At 38.5% G+C, this 17,625-nt stretch overlaps 1 protein-coding gene across 1 annotated transcript; it reads left to right on the plus strand.

Moving 5' to 3' along the window:
* Positions 1 to 1,089: 1,089 nt before the first annotated feature.
* LOC113673265 (protein transport protein Sec24A) lies at positions 1,090 to 17,491 on the plus strand. Its single transcript, XM_027189652.2, has 28 exons — positions 1,090 to 1,508; positions 2,314 to 2,493; positions 3,051 to 3,871; positions 5,003 to 5,110; positions 5,813 to 5,878; positions 6,693 to 6,785; positions 7,006 to 7,034; positions 7,405 to 7,507; positions 7,724 to 7,850; positions 8,332 to 8,441; positions 8,710 to 8,776; positions 9,059 to 9,177; positions 9,654 to 9,699; positions 9,876 to 9,931; positions 10,052 to 10,153; positions 10,771 to 10,872; positions 11,455 to 11,578; positions 11,700 to 11,799; positions 12,370 to 12,428; positions 12,831 to 13,004; positions 13,134 to 13,244; positions 13,688 to 13,731; positions 14,128 to 14,262; positions 14,738 to 14,875; positions 15,035 to 15,139; positions 15,242 to 15,334; positions 15,914 to 16,017; positions 16,332 to 17,491. The coding sequence occupies exons 1-28, from the start codon at positions 1,289 to 1,291 to the stop codon at positions 16,444 to 16,446; spliced, it is 3,651 nt and encodes a 1,216-aa protein (XP_027045453.2). The 5' UTR covers positions 1,090 to 1,288; the 3' UTR covers positions 16,447 to 17,491.
* The last annotated feature ends 134 nt before the right edge of the window (positions 17,492 to 17,625 follow it).

The following is a 17,625-nucleotide window of genomic DNA, read 5'->3' on the forward strand; positions in this document are numbered from 1 at the left end:
TCTATCTTAGTGATAACCGATTTAAATGGCGAAGGAGTACGAACTTAAAATTCCGTTTCTTTTTTTCACTTTATTCTGTTTGCTGTTAGAATTATTTTCCAATTCCAAAAGGTTTTTTTTTAATTTTACTTTCTCTGGCTGACAATTTTAATTTCCGTTTTGAACACTCCTCTCTTAAAAAAAAAATAATTCACCTTACACTTTTTGCTTTCAATCCGCTACGCGTAAAAATGAGCTGAATGACTTATTTCGTTTTCGCACGGCGCGGTAAAACGGAAAGATAACACAAGCGATTGAACACAAAACTTAAATCAACCTGGAAATGCTTCCAGGCAGCGATTACCTGCAAAATAATATCGAAGTTAGTCGTAACAAAGTGCTTGAATTAAGCTTGGAAAGAAAGAAAAATCAATTATCGAGGTAAAATTGGATCCTGTAGACATTAAGAAAACGAAAAATTTTGCAAAGAGGCGCGTCAAAAATAAAAAAGAGAACAAAAAAATACAATACAACCCACTGAGTAAGTTTGTCTCCTCTTCGGTGACAACCGCAGCGAAAGGTTCTCCTTACTCGAATTGGATATCAAAGGAAGAGCGGCATTGAACGCAAGGTTTGTTTATTCTTGAAAAACCTTTTATTAAACACTGATTTTGGGTGTTATGCACTTATGGCAAACCCGTTGGAAAATGCCTCGTTTGCATTCCCCAGGACTCAGTTGTCCAAAGAGAGGATACGCTGTAAAGAATAAATCACTGTTCAGTTGATAGGAGTTAACAAAGCTATCCACCACAGATAGAGATAGATTTATCCAGTGGAATGAGATTATAATCTCTGGGTTTGCTTGTGGAATCTGTGGATAGTCTTATTCTCCCTTCGAGCAACCGGGGCCAGCAGCTCTGTTAATATTTAATCATACACAAAAGATTCAACGCGGATTCATAAAATGATTGTTAATTTTCCATAAGGTATTATGCGGTGACATGTGTTTCGTTTCCAATTTTACATCCAATTTGTACTGTTAGTTGTGTGCGTGGGAAAATTACCGTGTGCATCGTAAACGCGCAAAACTGATATGTCGGTGCGCAATGCATCACAGTTGCCACGTCGCTAAGAACACGTCTACTGCGCATACTCAAACATCTGCATTTCGTGGCTGCAGGCTGGAGTGAGATTCACAAAATTCTCGAAAAATTGGGTGCACTCACGCTTTTCAAAAGCGATTGACATAACCCAACTGGATTCCACTCAACAACGACCCATATTATAGGTTTTAAATGTGTGGTAGGTAATGTCTGGAGGAAGGTTACCGCCGAGTCATAATGCGTTCTCGGTTGGTCAACAGCAACCATACCTCAACCACGGTGGTGTAAATAGTTTTCAGTCTTCGCAAAATCATGGAGAATTTGTGCAACCAGATAAAAAAGGAGTAAGTCAGGAATCTCAACACACGTCTATTGTCAATAATCAGACTCAGAGTGTTTCCCAAGACATGAACCCGGCTTCGAAAGGTAAGGAATCATCTATTGACAGATTGAGTTTCATCAAGTGAAGTAATGTCACAAGATTCTCCTCAGAAGCCATGTCGATTTCTTCGTGAAGGTTGTTAAATTTTTTAATCGTCTCAACTCGGATAATGTGGAAATGTTAAGGTTATTTCTTCAGAAGATAATTCAAATTGTACTGGTTGATTTGCTTAGTTATTATGTCGTCATTAGTTTTTAGTAGCAGGTTACATTCGATCAGCTGGTTGTAACGTAAAGCACTTATGCTTTAAATATAAACCAACGAATAAATTTCCAGATTTGGTTTCCTTGCTGAATTATAAATCCATTTCTTTACCACGCTAGCTTAAACAGAACATGGAAGACATGGTATCGTAGCCGGATATACGTGTACAATTCTAGCTTCTTTGGTTACAATGTCTTTGGTAATTCGTTCGTGCCCTGTAATTAATTGCGGAACACTTCAATTTGTTAGCTTATGTATAAAGTTCGCTCTGTAATTTTATGGTTGACATAGTTCTGATTGAACTTTAAAGGATTGTTGTTGTAGATGATATACTTAGATTATTAATGTAAATCTGGACGTTAATGCCTCTGAGTTAGTGAACTCTTTTTCATGTACTTTAAACATTCCAATAGTGCTATGTCACATCATCTTATACTTGATTTCCATATATCGTCCATTAATAACCATGCTGAACTTTAATTTTAGCTGTTTTACACTCAGGCAAATTTCTGCAATATTGATTAAAGAGCTAAAAAGCCAACAATAGAATTTTTTCAATTTATATAATTTTCTCCTTTTGTTTAGGTTACCAAGCTCAGTACCCAGGCCAATGGCCTACATCTCTATCACCAGGCCATAATCAATACAGAACCAACCCTCCAATGGTCAATAACATGGTTGGTGCATCACCACATTCTTTGAATAATTCTCATGAATCCTCATCAGCATTGCCACCCAACAGAAGTCCAATGAATCTGCAAACTGGTCAGTGAATATTCAATCTCAGCAGCTAGTTGGTGTTTTTAAGTTGTTGTCATAGCATTTGAGCTAGTGATGACTGTCAGACTGTTGTGGATGATCTGGGAGACTGTCCAGGTCAACCAGTGTCAGGAAAAAATTATACAGGTGTCTTACTTATATTTCTGAAAAGATCAAAAAACTAGACTTCAATATCTTTGTGACTAATCACTCTTTTTTTCACTGATGATGACATATGCACATTTTGTCCAAGGGCTGGTTATCCTCAACCACAGCAGGACCTCTATATAGGTCTGTCCTGTTCTGGATGATTGACCATTTCAAAAGGAGTAATTTATTTTGAATTTCATTTTGCTTACATCTACACAGTCTGAACTGATGATACATCAGGCCAGGGTTCTTTTAGTACAGACCTCAAAGTTATTTGTCTTCATGATACTTTTTCGAATTTAGATGAAAGGAAGTGGGTGGTAGTTTTAATTTAAATTAAGAGTAGGAGTTAAGCACTGTCAGCTCCTCTTTTGTTTTACCAAACTTAGATAAGTTGTTTCATTTTGTTTCAGGGCAATCTGGAAATCACTCTCCATCTCCTAATGCCATTGCTAATGGCCCTGTCTCAGGAGTTGACCCCCCTATTGGAAGTTCCTCTTCACAACCTAGAATGGGACAAGCTGTACCAAATCTTAGTGCACCCACCCATGGACAGTCCACCCCACCTTCAGGATCTGCTTTAGCAAATGGACCCTCCCTAAATTCCAATTCTCAGCAGCAAACCATAATTAACAATACTCATGGAATGCCACAAACTGGTTCTGCTTTCACTCCAGTTACCTCCCATTCAGGGCAATCATCACTGTATCAAAATTCATCCTCTATGCCACCCCTCCCAAGTCAGTCACGGACTGGGTTGCCTGTACACGGACAGTCAAATACCCCACCCCAGATGCCCCAAGTTGGACAGAACACAAATTACAGTGGACAAGCTCAAGGTTTTCCATCTGGTTTATCTCCAATCATAGGCCAACCAGGTTCTCAGCCATTGTCAGCTCTTCATTCCAATAAACCAAAGAGACCTACAATGCCAATGACCACAGGACCTGGTCATCCAGGGCAGGGTGGGAGCCCATTGCAGAGATCAACACCTCCTCCTTCAGCTGGTTTTCCAGGGTCAACAATGGGGCAGCAGATAATGCCACCCCCTCCAACAGGTCCAGGGGGTGCGACACCAGGTCAGAGTCTAACCCCACCCCCTCCATCAATGTCTCCAGGATCAGCTATGCCACAAACTGGTTTTAACAGTCCACCAACAGGATATTCTCCCACTGGACAGGACTCTCAGGCTGGGAGAACCATTTCTTCGAGGAGGAGGATGTACCCTTCTCAGGTAAAAGTTTGAAAATTAAACACAAAGATGTGCTTTAAAAGGAGATGTGCCTTAGGTACCTCTGGATCAATTGTTAATCAGCAGTTGTGGTATACAGACCTCTATATTTAAAACAGCTTGAGCTGCAGCTAATCCAGAGTGAACAAACAGAAGGAAGATTTCTCAAAAGCCATAATTGTTTTCTATGTTTTTATCATAATTAATGAATTTGTTGAAATTTGTATCTCCTTCTTCCCATCAAAACCCTTTTCATTTGTGTTGGAAAATTTAAAAAGATTCACTTTGCCATCATGTAATATTACTAAAGCTTAATTTGTATTTGAGCTAAAACCAAGGGGCAGAACCAACTTATATATAGCGCACCTTCTTGTTTTTTTTATTAACACTTATTTTGACATGTGGGCGATAAACAAGTGAAGATATGACTTTAGTAGGTAAAGAAATTGCATAAAACTCACCTTAAAAGTAATACCCAACTATTATCTGGGAGGCAGTGGTGCAAATCCTGTTCAAGCTTGAATTTTGCAGGCTTCGTTTTGGAAATTTGATTAACTCTCTCCCAAGATCTGATTGTTAATTCTCCCTTCTGGCTGCTACACATGTTCTTGTAAATAGGTTACAAGAATTTGGTGTTAGATGAAGATAACAACTTCTATCTGATAAGTTTGAATATTCTGATGACCTGTTTGCTGGATAATGTTTCGATATTATAGGGAGAAATTACTTGGTAATCTTTTCTGGAAGTTAAAAGGTTAAATTACAGCTCACTACAGGATCTTGAATGTTGAAAATGTACTGCTCACTAGCCACTTACATCTAAGTTCAAATGTTATCTCAATGCTCATTCTCTTGTATGTTTTTTCTTATTATCATTTGTTGGAATTTGTAAATTTGGTTAACCCTTTAACTCCCAAGATCTGAATGTTAATTCTCCCCTCCAGCTTTTACATAATTCGTAGCAAATATTAATAAGTTAGGCAAATTTGGTATTAGATCAAGATAACAACTTCTACTGGATAAGTTTGGGTATGCTCATTTGTCCTTTGCTGGATAATGTATGATTATTATGGGGAGAAGATTCATGTTAATCACTTCTAAGTGAGTTAAAGTATTAACTTGTTTTATTGCCAGCCAATGCAACCTCCAATGCCTGGGCCAGGTGGAATGATGAATGCTCCTGGCCAGATGAACCAACCCTATCCAGGTCAAATGTCTCCTATGGCTCAACAACCACCTGTTGTAAGTGTTATGTGTTCATTTCCAATATGTTTAATATTGCCCACTTTTAGTTGAGTACTCCAGCTAGGGTGGTCCACTTTTGAGCCCTTGAGAAGTAATGGTGTTGCATTCTTGGGCAAAGCACTTCACTCTCACAGTGCTTTTCCCTACTATGAGGAAATCTGGAGGGAATACAATTTTTATTCCTCTCCTGGGAAATTGCTATCACCTCTCTTTGGTTGGATACAGGTGCTCATTTTCTATTCAACTCTCTTGCAAAGGAAAATACATTAGTTTCTTCACAGCTCTGTAAGACACATACTCTTGAAATGTATGAAATAAAACTGTAATAATGTCTTAGGTTTTTCTTTAAGGTTTTAAGTAGCTGGAGCTTTTTTAAAGGTAAATGGTTGTGGGTCTCGAAATCCAATATGCGGGAAAAATGTCATATTGTTCATACTTTCCTGCCATGGCAGCAAGATTTGTCAAAAAGACAGTTCTCATCAGAACATTTTTAAACTAATCTTGAGTCAGAAGTCTTTTTATGTTTTCAGAAAAGATAGGCAGTACAAATTTATATTTTTATTGAGCCCAAGTTTAGACCTGACAAACATCATCTCTGTACGGGTTCTCGAAGCAACGAAAGTAGCTGGCAAAACCTTGCAGAGAAGCCAGTGTCCTGATGTCTGCGTTATGTATTAACTTCACAATTTTTATATTTAGAGTGGTAATACACAACAGTTTCCATCTTCTGGCCTGGAAGGTCCAATGGGAAGACTAACTGCGCAGGTATGAAAAAATGCCTGTACTTTGTTTGGAACTGCTGCTTTCCTAAATGATCAAACCAGAAAAACATGTGCAGGTCTTAACCCTTTAACTCCCATGAGTGACCAAGACAGAATTTCTCCTTACAATATCAATACAATATCAACCAGGTAAGGGATAAGAATAAAGAAAAATATCAATTTGGGGATAAGTAGTTGATCCAATACTAAATTCTCTGAACTAACATTATAAGAATTGTATGGTTGACAACAAGAAGAATTACAAATTTGATCTGGGAGTTAAAGGGTTAAGTCACTTCTCCAGATCCCTTTGTATAGACTAGCTTGACTTTGTTCTCTGTGGTCCATTTGGTAGGCCAACAATTCGAAGATTGGACCTGGTTGGGTTATGAACCCTTCCAAATGTTGAACATCTCTCTTAACCCTTAAAACCCTAGGAGTGATTTGCATCACATTTCTCCCTGCAGTATCACAGTGGACCTAAACAGTAAGGTCATGAGAATAAGGGAAATGATCAACCAACAGTGAAGCTCTTAATTGTTGAACAAATTCTCTGTATCAGTACCAATGGAAGTGTACAGAAGACAGTATGGAGAATTAGGGTGTAAAGGGTTGAATTAATATTATTTGTAAAGTTACAAAAGGAAAAGGTTTGGCTTCTCTGATTAGCATGTTTATTTATTCATTAACTTATCTATAACAAAAGCCAACAAATTGTAAGCACCTTTTTTGGTACTCAGCATCTATATATCAGTGTGAAAAGTCCCCCTTATGATTACAAAAGCTTAAACTTATTTTCTGCCTTGTTTATTTTACAGCAATCTTCAGCTTGTCAACCCATTAATCTTTTAGAACAAAGGCATGTTCTTCCCCAAACACCCATTGAGCAGCCAACCCCTAATTTACCTGGAGTGAGTACTGATGTTGAAATTTGTTTTGTTGTCTGATATCTTTGGCGGTTTTAAAATAGTTTGTTGGTATTTACTGCTCGTTAGATATTATTTTACTTGTGGCAGCCAAGAAAATGAATTGTTGAGAGAGTGTTATTATTTGTACAGTAGTTACCTAGGTTTCTTTATATTTCTTTGGGGTTGTGAATGAATAATCTATTTTGCTTTTTGTTACCTACAGGACCTACGGAAAAGGAACTGTGATCCAAGGTTAGTGCATTGATGCTAAGATTCATTGTGTTTGCATGGAGTGGTTACCCCAGCAGGATGCAGGGATCACTTGCAAATATTTCTTTTTGTATGGACCTCTCCTTCCCCCCTCCCCCATCACAACTTTTGTAATTTCGCTTTCTAGGGAATCACCTAATAAGTCGTCAATATCATTTGATAGTGTCAAAACTCATAATTTGTGTTTTCCATTTTGTTACTGGCTATGAAAGGTGATGGTGAGCTTTACTGTCCCTGTGATGTTTCAGAGTATCTTGTGCTGATTTGTATTAAATTAGATATCAACTTAACTGAAATATGTTCTTATACTGAGCAGAGCTGTTATGGATTTTCTTGACATTTTTTTTTCCAGTGTGTTGTGTTGCACTGTTAATGCTGTTCCAGAAACCAAGAGTCTGTTGACAAAATCTAAGCTCCCACTAGGAATTCACCTTCACCCTTTTAAAGATTTACAGGCAAGTTTTTTTAAATCACTCTTCTTCATGATAACCTGCTTCAATTAGATTTTGTCATATTCAGCCCTTTGGTTGGGTATTGTATAACAACTTGAATTTTAGAATTTTAGAGAAAGTAATCAAAAAATGACAAGAGATTTTGTTCTTTTCAACACTTTTCATTTGACAGGTGTGTAGAAGTGACTTACAACAATATCAATGTTATTTCTTCAACAGAACCTTCCAGTTATTCATTCTTCTGTCATTACAAGATGTCGTTCCTGTAGAACATATATCAATCCTTTTGTAACCTTTACTGACTCTAGAAGGTGGAGATGCCCAATGTGTTTCAGAGTAAATGAAGGTATAATATTTTCTTTAAGTGTTTGCAATGAACACCTCCCTTGTTTCCAGTAAACTAGTTTTTATTTATTTACTCCTGCATCTGTCTATGTAATATATAGTACAGCTCAGAGGTACTTGGCCTGAAATGCATGCGAAAGGGCATTAAAAAAAGCATGCACAGGCATGCAATTTTTCAAAACGCACTCAAAAAACCTGCACAAAAGAAGCTTATTAGTATTTATAAGGCAGTCTTTTGTTTTACCCTTTGTTTAACTTTAAATGGTGTGTTAGATTTATTGACAAAGGAGGAATTCTGATGGGGGATTCTGACTTGGTTTTGTCCTGAAGCATTTGGCTTCAGTTCATTTTCTGAAATGACTTGCCTTAAACCTTGGCAGTAAATCTTTTTTTTTTCCCTTGAAGAATACTGTTGATTAGGCACGAGTAAAAATCCGTTGTTTGTTAATTAAGAGCTTATTCATACTGTTTTTTGGTTCCAGTTCCAGAGGAATTCTGTTTTGATCCTACAACCCGACAGTATGGAGATCCATCCAAGAGACCAGAAGTGAGGAATGCTACAGTGGAATTTATAGCACCATCAGAATATATGGTGAGCTATTTTAATTTATTATTAAGTAATGTTTGTTGTCTTTGTAGTTCTATTGCATAGCTCCCAGAACAAACCAGTAACACCTTGCCATTATGTCAGTTCATTATCCAGTAATTGCAATATATTTGAAGATAGTAGCAAGTGTGACAGTTAAAATGTAGAGTGTTATCAAGATTCAATATGCATTCTCATGTTACTAAAAAATCAATTTACACTAATGTTGATAATGATGTTTGAGTTATAATTATGGGTTTTGTATGATTTGCAGTTAAGGCCTCCACAGCCAGCAGTATTTCTGTTTGTTATGGATGTCTCCTTTAATGCAATAGAGACAGGTAGGAGTTTTTAAATGTTTCTTAATTTCAAAAGCTGATGGGTACCAAAATAGTGTTGAAAATTAACTTGCTGTATGAAAGCAGCTCTCATCCAAGTGTATCAATGTGTCCAGATCTGCTGATTCACCTTTTCTCAATAAAATTACTGTTTTTGAGCCCAGTGCTAGGTTTGTCTTTTACTGAATTGAGTTGCATACATTATATCATCTGAACACATACCAGTATGTTCTGTTTTTAAGACCATTTCTTATGTTTATTAGAATGCTGTTTTGGTTGTTACAGGTTATCTGCATATGGTTTGTAAATTACTGAAAGAAAACTTAGAGAAAATGCCAGGAGATCTAAGAACACAGATTGGATTTATAACATTTGATAGTACGGTTCAATTCTACAGTTTAAAGGTGAGAAAAGTCAAAAGCTTACAAATGTATTCCAAAACATTAGTTTTTTTGTGAAAAGCAAGTATAAGATGTTAATTCTATGGGGTAGTTAGTAGAGCTTATTTCCAGGGATTTCACACACTCTTCTTTCTGTTGACTCATAAAAAACCAATTTTCTCAACCAGGAATAGCCACATCTGTCAATTCATAGATTGCAGGGGAGAATGAAAGGAAATAAGATCAATAAGAGAGATACAGTGTACATCTAGAAAGACAGGATAACTTGGATTGGATTGGTCTTGTTTTACTCTCCCTGATTGTTAGAAAAACGTCCTTTTTGTTTACATCAACATGTGCTTTGCATTCTGACTGGATGCTTGGACGTTTACCTTCATTTTCATTTTCAGTTCAAAAGATACCTTGGTTATAGTTTCATATCACTTTGTAAAAGTTTGATTAATTAGTGTTGTTAATCTTGTGTTAATTTTTCCCTCTAGTCAAAGCTTTCACAACCTCAGATGAATATTGTTTCAGATTTGGAAGGTCAGTTCAAGCTTTCAATTTTCCAGAAGTGTTTTATGTACGTCGTTAATGTATCCTGTTTGATGGTGGTGTGTAGTAACTGTAATAGCACCCCTAAAACTTATGTACTTTAATTTTTTTTTTCATACATATTTGCAGTCACTTGCTAAGTTAACACTATATATGTTTTATTACAGACATTTTCCTTCCATCTCCTGATGACCTTCTGGTGAATTTGAATGAAAGTAAAGAGGTACACTGAGTGATTTACTGTTTAATAATATCTGGGAGAATTGAAAACAAGAATGCATAGATAGATGACCAAATTGATTGCTATTGGCTTCACTTTTTTTTTGGTGATTTTTTTTTTTAGCTTGTAACTCAACTGCTGGATTCTCTTCCAACTATGTTCAACAGCAATCACAATGTACACAGTGCAACAGGTGCAGCCCTACAGGCTGCTCTCAAATTAGTGGTAAGTCAATATATGTAGCCATTTTTAAAGACTTAAAGATTTTAGATATATGAAAATTCACATATTTGCACTGCGGTGGAAAGATGAAATTAGAAGATCCTCGCAGCTAAGAACACTACTGAAACTAGTAGTTGTAAGTAGGACCTGAAAAAAATTTCAGGCCCATACGGATCTTCTAATTTCATATTGGGACTTTTAAATTTACATGTTGATCCTGCCCTCTTAACTAAACCTAATTTATGGTTAATGTTGCCCTACTTTGGTCTTATGTAGAGTTGATGGATATAATAGATGCAGGTCCTATGTGGATGGCTTTTCAGGAGTGGATCTTGGGGAGGGGTGTAAGGAGTGCCCCCCCCCCCCGAAATGGTCTGCAGTTCTCTAATATAACTTCAGAGTTACACAAAATCTGCTGTATCGTTTTCTATGTTTTCTCAGGAGTGCATGTTATGTTATTGACCAGTCATAAGCCTTCTTCTTTGTTATTCACTTTTGAAAATTTTTACCATTGCCGATCACCTGTCAAAAATCATGGATCTACCCTTACTTATTTTTTTACAGTTTGAACACCTGCTGTCCTTGGTACTCAATCCTGTGTTTTCGTTTGTCTCTTCCAGGGCCACATAGGAGGTCGTGTGACACTTTTTCAGACAACATTGCCTAACATTGGCCCAGGACAATTGAAGAAGAGAGAGGATGGACAGAAATCTTCTCCAAAGGTAATTCAGAAACACATGAGACGTTTTGGTTATTATCAAATTACTTAATTCTCATTTCTGCTAAGAGTCCCCTCGGGGTGGACAGCTTTGTTCTTGAGCAAGACACTTCACTCTTACTGTGCCTCTCCTTACCAAGTAGTTTAACCCTTAAACTCCCATGACTGACCAAGGCAGAATTTCTTCTTACAGTGTCAGGACCACATCAACCCGACAAGTAATGAGAATTGAGAAAAATGTCAATTGGGTGTTCTAAGTTGATCCAATGCCAAATTCTTACGAACTAATATTATAGGAATTGTATGGCTGACAGTAAGGAGAGTAGAGAGGTTTTGGAAGGGAAAGGGTAAACTGGGTGCCGATCAACTCTCAGAAAAACTTGAAAAAATGCTGATGGAGTTGTGTTCCATCCAGGAGGAGTCACCTCGTGCTACAGAGTGAGCACGAGCACAGCCAGTTGTTAGCCACGTGGCCACAAAGACTTAACCTCCTTTGTCATTCCATTGTGCTTCTCTATACAGCAGTAATATAAACTTTCAAATTGTACGTGATTTTTACATAGGAATTTATCTTTGTCTTTTATAGGATGTCCAGAATTTAACACCAGCTACAGATTTCTACAAGAAGTTTGCACTGGACTGTGCAGCTGAACAAGTTGCTGTTGACCTCTTCTTGCTTTCAGGACAGTATGCTGATATTGCTACCTTAAGTAAGACTGCTAGTCATTTTAAATATCTTTATAACCCTTGTGTGAGTGTTGTTTTTTGAAAGCAAAGTCTGCAAGCATTGTTTTGTTCTTACCGAAAAAAATTGTTTGTTGAACATTTTAGTGTGTGCGTCAAAGTACTCTGGAGGATCCGTCATGTATTATCCTGACTTTCACGCGTCAAGGAACCCTGCTGCAGCAGAAAAATTTGAAAATGAATTTGTGTAAGTAACCAACCAAAGGTTGCGAGCAGGCGCTCATTCTAAACGACCCAGAACGTGCGTTTCTCAGCCCGCGGGAAGTTTTGAGGCAAGTCGGGAAAGGTTTGCCGGGAGTCTCATTATCTCTGCTAGACTCCTTGCAGACCTCTCGCAAGCCCTCGTGCCGAAGTGCTCGCTACGAAGCGCCCGTGCCGAAGCGCCCGTGCCGAAGCGCCCGTGCCGAAGCGCCCGTGCCGAAGCGCCCGTGCCGAAGCGCCCGTGCCGAAGCGCCCGTGCCGAAGCGCCCGTGCCGAAGCGCCCGTGCCGAAGCGCCCGTGCCGAAGCGCCCGTGCCGAAGCGCCCGTGCCGAAGCGCCCGTGCCGAAGCGCCCGTGCCGAAGCGCCCGTGCCGAAGCGCCCGTGCCGAAGCGCCCGTGCCGAAGCGCCCGTGCCGAAGCGCCCGTGCCGAAGCGCCCGTGCCGAAGCGCCCGTGCCGAAGCGTCCGTGCCTGCTCGGGGGCTAAATTTTACGTAATAACTGTGAGGCCTGTTAAATTTTGGAGTAAAATAAAAATAAATGTTTGGTATTTTTTTAGGCGTTATCTAACAAGGAAGATTGGATTTGAGGCAGTTATGAGAGTGCGTTGCACAAAAGGTAATATACGGCATCAGAGCAATTTTAACCCGTTTAATAAGGTATTCAGTAGTTTTTTTCCATTTTATTCTCTTTACTTGATCAAAATCCCTTTGTTTTCACCCAGCCCGAGAGTTTCCAAAAGAAGGTAGATAATTTCTTATGGGATAATGTCCTAAGAATAGATGTCCAAGAAGGAAGAAGTAGAAACGATTCATGATTAAAACATTAAGACCAAAACAGAAACGAGTATGGGCAGTAGCACAGGTTAGTGGGTACTCGTTTGGCAGTGTTTCGCTAGGGACCCGCAAATGGATTTAGCAAGCTTTCAAGGGTTGAGGCTTCATTTTTGAGGGTTCAAATTTCGAAGATGGGGTTTGAATTTCGAGATTTTTTCCCACTAACGTCACCTTTCGTCACCAGGGCTTTCAATCCACACCTTCCATGGAAATTTCTTTGTACGCTCCACGGACTTAGTTTCTCTGCCGAACGTGAGTCCTGACAGTGGCTTTAGCATGCAGATTGACATCGAAGACTCGCTGACAGACTCCAATCTGGCTGTGTTTCAGTCTGCTCTCCTTTATACAAGCACCAAAGGTAGTCTGATCCTTAAACACCTGTTTTGCGTGTTTGTGTTTAAATTTACTTGTCTTTGACAGAGATATCAATTGTTAACAACTCAGGCCTTTTTCTTAATCTCAACATTGGTCTCTACGTTTTTCACAGGTGAACGGCGCATCAGAGTACACACTCTTGCTTTGCCGATCACAAACAAGTTAGCTGATCTGTACGCCACTGCTGACGTACAAGCCATTGCCACCCTGCTTGCCAAAATGGGTGAGCCAGCCTTACTTTTTATTCCTTCGTGTTTGTTGTTCGACCTATTAAACAGATCAAAGAGAGCGTTTTAAAGCTGACGTTTCGAGCGTTAGCCATTCGTCAGAGTACATACTCGCTCTGATGAAGGGCTAACGCTCGAAACGTCAGCTTTAAAACTCTCTCTTTGATCTTTTAGATAGGTCGGACCAATTAACGTTATTAACTCAGTTGATAGTACCAAATTACCTTTTAATACTCTCCTATCGACTCAGCACCACATTTCCTTCTAGAAACTTAACCCCTATATTCGGTGATCAAAGATAGGATTGTTCTGATATGTTGTCACTTCTTTCCAAGATGATATGTTTACCTGTTATATTTAAGAGGCTTTTTAGCTTCTTTTTTTTATTATCATCATGCACTTTTCTGAGAATGTTGTTGTTGTTGCTGTTTTTCTCTAGCTGTCGATAGGACACTGACTTCATCCTTAGGGGATGCTAGAGAGGTAAGTACAGTGAACGCGGACTATTTACTAAAAGCTCAGTCAAAGAGCTCTCGTCGAAAAGTGCACATAGTCACTCATCTCGACTCACCCCCTTTCAATAGACGATAGAACTCACTTTCTATTGGTTTACCGGCATAATAACCCGCAAAGGATATTGGGAGCACACGAGAAAAGTTTATAAATGACAAGCCGGAGGCGTGTTCAAGTGGCTTATTATGACGATAAACCTATAGAAAGTGCTGTTTACTACTTTTATAAAATAAACTTCAATTTTTTTGGGTTTACCGGTGCAATTAGCGATAGGTTTTTGACCAAGCAGGGCGTTTGAAGTATATCGGTTGTTTTATTAGGTTCAATTTTTGCCTAACTGTTATTTTCTTTTGTTTTTTCCTTCAGGCTTTGTTGAACGCGTGTATTGACACTTTTAGCGTTTACCGTTCCTCGGTAGCGAATCAACCACAGAGTAGCGGACTGATAGCGCCCTATTCTCTGAGATTACTTCCGCTCTTTATCTTGGCTATCATGAAACACGTATGTAGGACAGTGGACTTGAATTTTGGGTGTCTTTTACCTTCCTTTTCGTTACTCTGTTGTTTGTCCTAACAAGCGTGTTTTGTAAAAAATTGTTAAAGAGGAAATTTGCTAGAATCGATCGATTAACAGAAGAGGACTCTGGGTTCTTGGGGGTGGTTATACTTATGCAAGTTCTACCTGAAAATGACTTTTCACACATTTCCTTTGTGGAAGTCAAAATCGGACATATTCTGTCTTGATAAGTGATATTGCTTAAGAGAACGATCTAGTTTGAAAGGGGCTTATGAATGGAGCTGAACGTTATATTTCTAGATCAGTAGATGTGACGTTATCAATGTTCAATTTCCGTATGAAATATTGACATTACAGGAGGAAAATCATTTTGTAGGTGTCTGTAGAATGTGGCTCTACTGAGAGGTTACCCACAATAGTTTTCATCCGCTTCTAATGTTCTTACATGTTGCATTTTCAGATGGCGTTTCGTCTTGGCTCGACCTCTCGTTTGGACGAGCGGTGTTTTTCCATGCAACAGCTTAAAGTTATGCCCCTCAGTTTGGTCATGTTATCTATATATCCAAAAATGTATCCGATACACGAATTGTCGGATGAGGTACGCGTAGTGTTTATATTTTCTTACTTCTTTGTAGCGCCCTTATCTTGTATTTCTAGAGTTTAATAAACAGATTAAGACCGCCAAAAAGAATATCTAAAATATCCGTCGCGGTTGGTAAACTTAACCAAGTATACTACTTTATTCTCTCTTCCCCAGGGTGCTTTCCAGACTAAATCTGGCCTGGTTGCTAAGCCTCCAATTTATCACCTGTCGGGCGAAAAGCTTACCAGAAAAGGAATATTTCTTCTGGACGCTGGTCATGTGAGTAGATTAGATTGTAACTTGTTGTTGTAAATTATCCAATACGGAAACGAGTGAGATTAAGCGATATGGTTATTTGTTTGTTTTGTTTCTTTTAAATAGGCTTTTTACTTTTGGGTCGGACGAGATGCCCCCATTGATGTCATCCAAGCTATATTCAATGTACCAAACTATGGCAGCATTCCAGAGAATATGGTGAGGTTAATTACTAATTTTATTGTGGAAATTTATCTTGGCTTGCTATTTCTTTGACTTTAAGAGGTGGTGAAAATTCATGGTATTAATGCTTGTTGTCTAAAATAACTCAGTTCGTATTTTTTTTCAACTTCGTCAGGCAGTCGGTAGTCATTGCGATGTTATTTTTGAAGAGAAGCTGTTTGAAATCGGCATGGAAAGTTGAATGATTTTGGAGCGCATTGTAATTGTGTTTCGTAACAAAAACCAATCATAATAAAGGAAAATAACATAAGGAACCAATGAGAAGGCAGTAGAAGAACAACAAGGCTGCCTGGCCTTTAGAAAAGGAAAACACTAGTAACACTATGGGAACTTGCGTCTGGTGGATGAAAGTGTGGCGTTAATTGTTTAGACCAATCATGGAGCTGAGTGAAGCAAAAGCAATGAAATTTTGGACAAATTCGTCTGACATCTTAAGTAAAAATTTTGGTAGCCAAAATAATCACGAATCTGGATCCCTGTTAAATACGTGATTAGCGAGTAACCTAATTTAGGTTGATCACTGATGTGCCCTTTATTTTTTTCGTCACTTATTAGGGATCGCTGCCGGCGCTGGAAAATCCTCAGTCAGAGAGAGTGAGAACATTTTTAGATTATCTACAGACACAGCGATCCTGCCATGCAAACATCTTTGTTTTAAAGTAAGTTCCACAGCGATCAACGGTGACCATTACAAAAAATAGATGGATTTAACGGAACAGGCCTGTGAATGGTATGAGAAAGATTCACTATTCGTAGAAGAAAACTAGACGAGGGCAAATATTTGAGAGTCGCTCGCAAGTTGCCCATAATTTTGTGTACTGTCTTCGAAGTAAAACTGTTTGCGGTTACGAACAGGTACATGCATCTTAGCTACAATTTCTTCCGATGATCCCAACGTTTTATTGGTAAAATAGACTATAGATTGGATTCTACAGGATAAGCCAAGCTTAAAGCATCTACTCTTTTTTTACAGGGAAGACGGTCGAATGAGGGGGCTATTCCTCCAGAATCTTGTGGACGATCGTTCGGAATCGGTTATGTCTTACTACGAGTTCCTCGTCCATATTCAAAAGCAGATTTCAAAGTGAGCTTATTTCTTGGTGACAGTGGACTCGGAAAACGTAAAAACAGAGAGACACAAGACAAAATCCCACAAAAAGCGGAAGAATTCGGGAAATTCCGTGAAAATTAATGGTCTGTTAGCTTGAACACTGAAATCATATAATGAAGCGTTACTACTCATGAAAAGTTATTACAGAGGAGTCATAACGGGACTTGTGCCGTAATTCGCTTGACAAGTGAATGAGAAGACAACACATAATGTATCAGTCCCACAGTCATTGGAATCATAACCTTCGGGGGTCCGTGTGATTCAAGCGTTGCCCCCTCCCGCCTCCCTCACTGCATAACTGGTTTCCCATTACCCGAAGAAATAAACTACGCAGGCAGACGGGTGAAAGAAGGGCAATTTAAGGGAAAATCTAGGGAAAAAACTTCCAGGGTGTTACAAGCAGGTGCAGCTTGTTATTTTCCAGAGAATTCAATGGGAAACTTTGTTTTGGTAGAGATTATATAATTTAGAAAATTTACGGTTTTTTATGAATAAATGTTGGAGCACTGCCATGAATGAACTTAAATTTTCTGAAGGCTCTATTTAATTTTTCATATGATTTAAAAGCTATTATATTTTGCACGGTTTTTCAGTTATTCACACAATTTTTTCTGTTCAAAAGTATTCCCCTTGTGAATAATTGTAAGTTCGCCTCACACAGCTAAAAGCTAGAACTTAATAGGCTTCGAGGTATTCACGATCTCTGTTCGTTTTGCCATACCGGCGAGTAAACGAACTGATCAACTCCCAAATTGCGAAGAAAGGTTCCACAGGTAGTTGTTATCTGGTGAGAAATTAGAGTCTCGAAACCAAATTTTCTTAAAATCTCTTATAAAAATATTATTATGAGCTACGGATTTTGTTCTTGGAACAAAAGGGACTAGCTCCTTATTCTTTGAGAAAGATTACAGGCAATCTTTGATCTCGCTTTCATTAAACTGCACTTCACCATTGAAGAAGTAGATTAAATCTCACGGCTGTTTTATATGTGGTTGATAAATAAAACTGTTCTGTTTCTGTAATGTTCGTGCTGCTTTTTTTCTTTTCTATTTTCGAAACATGGAATAGTAGTTTTTATTTTTAATGACTTATCACAGTAATCAAGAAAGCTGCGTGCACAGGGGAAGCGGCTGCGCGATATTTAAAAACGGTCCAA

The sequence above is a fragment of the Pocillopora damicornis genome, chromosome 13, assembly GCF_964200805.1.
Source record: "Pocillopora damicornis chromosome 13, jaPocDami1.2, whole genome shotgun sequence".
NCBI classification, from domain to species: Eukaryota; Metazoa; Cnidaria; class Anthozoa; order Scleractinia; family Pocilloporidae; genus Pocillopora; species Pocillopora damicornis.